This window comes from Hordeum vulgare, chromosome 7H (assembly GCF_904849725.1).
Source record: "Hordeum vulgare subsp. vulgare chromosome 7H, MorexV3_pseudomolecules_assembly, whole genome shotgun sequence".
NCBI classification, from domain to species: domain Eukaryota; kingdom Viridiplantae; phylum Streptophyta; class Magnoliopsida; order Poales; family Poaceae; genus Hordeum; species Hordeum vulgare.
The window spans coordinates 501,755,194-501,760,120 of NC_058524.1; the positions used below are offsets into that span (position 1 = coordinate 501,755,194).

General features: G+C 47.6%; 1 protein-coding gene across 1 annotated transcript; it reads left to right on the forward strand.

Moving 5' to 3' along the window:
• Positions 1-1,415: 1,415 nt before the first annotated feature.
• On the forward strand, positions 1,416-2,328 carry LOC123410146 (cysteine-rich and transmembrane domain-containing protein WIH2-like). Its single transcript, XM_045103042.1, has 3 exons — positions 1,416-1,631; positions 1,759-1,933; positions 2,034-2,328. Exons 1-3 carry the CDS (start codon positions 1,616-1,618, stop codon positions 2,077-2,079), a joined length of 237 nt encoding a protein of 78 aa, XP_044958977.1. The 5' UTR covers positions 1,416-1,615; the 3' UTR covers positions 2,080-2,328.
• The last annotated feature ends 2,599 nt before the right edge of the window (positions 2,329-4,927 follow it).

A 4,927-nucleotide genomic window follows, 5' to 3' on the forward strand; every position in this document is an offset into this window, starting at 1 on the left:
AACCACGACCTCTTCCTTGACGACACAGTGTTGAGATCCACCTTCATGATCTCCACCACCGTCATCATGCTAGCGAAAGTCACTTCTTTTGCCTTGGTCTTTGCATCGGCGGTCGCTCCGTCACCCTCGAAGATGATGCTCTGCATGAAGCGGTCGACCCTTTTCGTTGTCAACGGTCGTCGACATTTCGTCGAACAGGTTGCGGTCGCGGGAGAGCATGTCGCCTGACATCTCCCGCACGTGTTTCCTCGGCCCATCGAATGACGAGCCACCGACTAATGGTATGGCGTTGAGATCGATGGGCGCGGGTGCGGGCGTGGAAGGCGGCACCACGCTCACCTCCGGCGAGCATTCTCCAGAGAGGCGGGACGCTTGCGGGTAGACATGGAAGGCGGAAATTGGGTGAGTCGTCGACGCGCGGAGCGACTCTGGCAGCACCATCCGAGGAAACATAGATGTGCATGTGCTGGTCGTGGCCACCGTGGCATTAACGAGCCTGTGCTGGCCAGGGTTTAACCCTAGGTACAATAGTGTGTCCCTCGTTACCGCCGCGACGCGTGCGTCGGTATCCTCGCGCTGCGCTACTACGACTATGGCCACGACGGCCGCTGCTTCGTCCCTTTCGTCCGCCGCGTGCTTCCGGCCCTTTCTCTTCGCCGACTCCATCGCGAGCAGCCAGGAGTGCACGCGAGCGGGAGGGTTTTGGGAAAGTGGCGGCATCGAGGTCGTCATCCATGGCGAGCAGCTGGGAGGGTTTTGGGAATGTGAAGGAAAATGATGGAGGCTTTGCCATCAACCCGCACGCCATGGGGAGTAGTTGGCGTGCGGCACGCGCGTCCATCTCGTGTCCGCGCCGACGTAAATCAGGCTAAAATATGGACCGGGAATGGGTTGACAGGCGGACGAAAAGCGGATGCGCGTCCGTTTAGGTCGGGCATTGGAACGATTTTTCTGTCCGCCGCGACCTAAACATAATCGGGGGACGAAATGGGTCGACGCGTTTGAGTTGCTTTATAAGTCCTATATCATTGAATTTTTTTTACGGGACCTATATCATTGATCTTAGATATAGGTTCGTGTCGGTATTTTCATGCTTGATTTAATCATTTAAATATATAATAACTTTGTCACATTTAAATGTGTTTTAGACACATCCACTTTAACAAATGCTAGCCTAGCACGCCGGCCCTCGTGGACGAGGAATCTTCGCCGCAGAGCACAGCGAAGATTGAAGGAAGGATGGAACCGTCACCTGCAGGCTGCAGCCACCGACCCACGAGAAGGACGTCGCGCCATCGCCGCGTGGATTTCTGCATTTAGTCTAAGGGATCCGTCAACCAGTCTCTGTCTGACTGTCTCAACTCAAGAAAGACGACGCGTCTAAGCAAACCGGACCGGATGCCGCGTACGAGCGTGTTGTTCTGCAGAGTTTTTGCTACCTCTTTCCGTGACAACTCTATAATAAGTAGACGCTCGATCGATGCAGTTTCCACTCCATCCCGTCCTACCCAATCCTATCTCCTCTTCTTGATTGGTCTCCGTTAATTGCGCCAGAACTCAGAGGAACAGATCACTGTTCTGCAGAGTTTTTGCTAGCTCTTTCCGTGACTCGGCCATGAGCTACCAGCAGGGTACGTACCAATTGAAACATTTTCTTTGGGATCTAACAACTTCTACTACGGTTCGTGCAAATCGCCGGCGAGCATGGTTGGTTCTTGAATTCTGAGTTTATCCTTCTGTTTTCTTCCGGTTGCGCAGGCTACCCGCCGCCGGGCACTGCAGCGGCGTACCCTCCGCCGGGCCAGCAGCAGCAGGCCTTCGTCGCGCCGCCGCCGGCTGCGTACCAGCAGGGCCAACAGTACCCTCCCGCCGGCGCCGACACCACCAACCGCGGCGGACACGGTCACGGCGGCGATGGCTTCTTGAAAGGATGGTAATTTCTCTCCCTTGTTCCAGCAATTCTCACTCGTCTCGGCAGTTTCGTTTGTAACGAACGAACTGATAATGATCGTCTGCTTCTTCTGTTGTTGCAGCTGCGCGGCGCTCTGCTGCTGCTGCCTCCTCGACGCCTGCTTCTGATCGAGTTCGTCCCGTGTTGTTCCACCGGCACGATCAGGCGCGGCATATAGATTAGTTAGAGACTACCGTCATATTTTGCTTCTTTTTAACGTTCTTGATTCATGTGTTGAGTACTAGTCCCAGAGCAAGATTTCTTGTGTCATTGTGTGTGATGGTGTGCGTTGTTTTCGTTCGTATGATCCAGATAAATAGACATGTGACAGTCATCTGATGGCCTTATGGAATGAATATTTTTTGGCTGTTTCTTCATATAGCTTGCGGCTTTTATTTAATAAGTTCAGGAATCTCGTCCGAGACCACCTACAAAATACAATCTGGTGGCATATTTCACCAGCAACTCCAACACCAATGTCCAAACCGAAGGCGGCGTCCGTGTGTGGATCTGGGAAACCAATCCGCACACACGGATGTAGGAACCGGTCATCTAAAGCTATCAATATCCTTCAGGACGGATAATTTCAAATTAAAATATGTCTGGTCAAATAGCATGCGGGGATCACATCCCTCGATCACAACCAAAAAAGATAAGTATACATTATTTTGACATGTGTGGTCATAAAAAATATCATTCCAGCAGTCCGTGCAGAAAAATGAATTTTCTGCTCTGCCGGACTCTAATACTAGCATCCACGTTCGATCTGTAGTCATCGCCTCAACCTCCTTCTCAGCATTTGCCTCCGTCTCCAACTCTTCATTCTGTCGCTTCAACATCCTACACTAGTAGAAAACAGGGCATTGAGCCAATCACATTGGACCCGGATTGGATATAAACCGGTTCTAAAGGGTCGGTCCGCTGGGCCCCCTCCCTGCAGCAAATGGCCGCAAGGCCTTTAGGACCGGTTTGTAACACAAACCGGTCCTAAAGGTTTTTGGACCGTTTGCTGCAGGGAGGGGGGCCCAGTGAACAGACCCTTTAGAACCGGTTTGTATCACAAACCGGTGCTAAAGGTTTTCTTATTTTTGCAGCAACTGCAGGGCCCCGCTGTCAGACCCTTTAGCACCGGTTTTTAACACAAACCGGTCCTAAAGCCCTCCTCTCCTTCCTCCCCGAGCACCCCTATATTCCACCCCGAGCTGAGCTCCATTTTTTCTAGCTCGAGCTCAACTCCATTTTTGCTCTCTCCTTCCTCTTGGGAGCTCTAATCCATCCCCATTTTTCTCCACCATTTGTCAAGATTGTTGGCACCCATCGGTCCTACGGTTAGCATCAACATTCCCTCTTCCGGCATTGCAAGTTTTGCTCGTTTTCTTGCTCATTTCATTTTTGTTGTGCTAGCTAGGTGTTTGATGAAATGCCTAAGCTAGAGAGAGTTCATCAATTGTTATGTATACATATGCAATTTGAGCTCAAATTTAATTATGATTTATGGTTTCTTTTAGTGTCGCGCGCCTTGTCCCCTTCCTCACCGCCGTCGATCGCCCCGTCACCGACACAACCTTGGTGAGCCTATTGTTTTTATTTACCAAAACAAATTTTGATTTGTATGATTTACATATTTACTTGTATATAATTTTCTTATTGTGTAAGATTTTTATATGTATAGCGCCATGGTTTTGATATCCGTCACCGTTGGCCCTCGTCCAGTCTATGATTCGGATGTGGTATATTATCTTTTATAACTACATATTTTCATTTCCTGATTATATGACAATTAATTACGCCGACCAACTTGATATAGATATTTTTATCTAGGAGGTAGTGGAACCGGAAATGCCAATCGACCCTATTGTTGAGAAGTTACACTTAGTTGAACAAGAAAATGTTGGCCTGAAAGAAAGATTGAAAAAAACTGAAGAAAGGTTGGAAAAAACTGAAAGAGAGAAGATGACCTTGAAAAAGGTTCTTGCCGGTGTCGTCGATGGTCACAATAGCGAGATGGACGCAATGCGTCTGAAGATTAGAAAGATTAGAAAATATGCAATTAGTAAAGAGGCTTGGTATCATTATGCCGTCGGGTCAATTGTTACCTTTGTTGCGATTTTGATCGCATTTGTTGTTGTTTTTAAATGCATTAATTAGAGAGAGTTTTTATGGTTGGTTTCAGTGTGTGTTTTTATGAGAACTATATATGTATGGTCACTACGCTACTTTGGTTTTAACGTGTGATGAACTTTTTGTATTAATTAATTAATTTAGTCATGATGATTTAGCATAATGGTTTTTGATAAATTTATATAATGCAGATGAACCGGCAATGGATGTACAGTGATCGAGGTCGTCCCGAATTCCTTAATGGCATGCATAGTTTTCTCAATGTGGCAGAGAAAAACAGGCAGAATGGATTTATTTTTTGTCCATGTAAAAAATGCCAGAATAAGAGGAATTTCCCTAACTCAAGAACCATACACACCCACCTGTTGCAAGAAGGCTTCATGCCCAGTTATTTTTGTTGGACCAAGCACGGAGAAAGAGGGGTTGTAATGGAAGACAATGAAGAAGAAGAGGATAATGATAACTATCCTATGTTCGGTGAACACAGTGATACTGAAATGGGGGAAGACGAGCCTGAACTTGAGGACATTGTTGATGAGTCTGATGATGATCTTCGTCAGGTCATTCGTGAAGAACAGATAAACCGCGGAAGTGAAAACGAGAGGTTGAAGTTGGAGCGCATGTTAGAAGATCACAAAAAATTGTTGTACCCAAATTGCGAAGATGGCCAAAAAAGCTGGGCACCACCCTGGAATTGCTGCAATGGAAGGCAGAGAATGGAATATCTGACAAGGGATTTGAAAAGCTGCTGAAAATAATGAAGAAGATGCTTCCAAGAGATAACGTGCTGCCCTGCAGTACGTACGAAGCAAAGAAGGTTGTCTGCCCTCTAGGATTGGAAGTGCATAAGATACA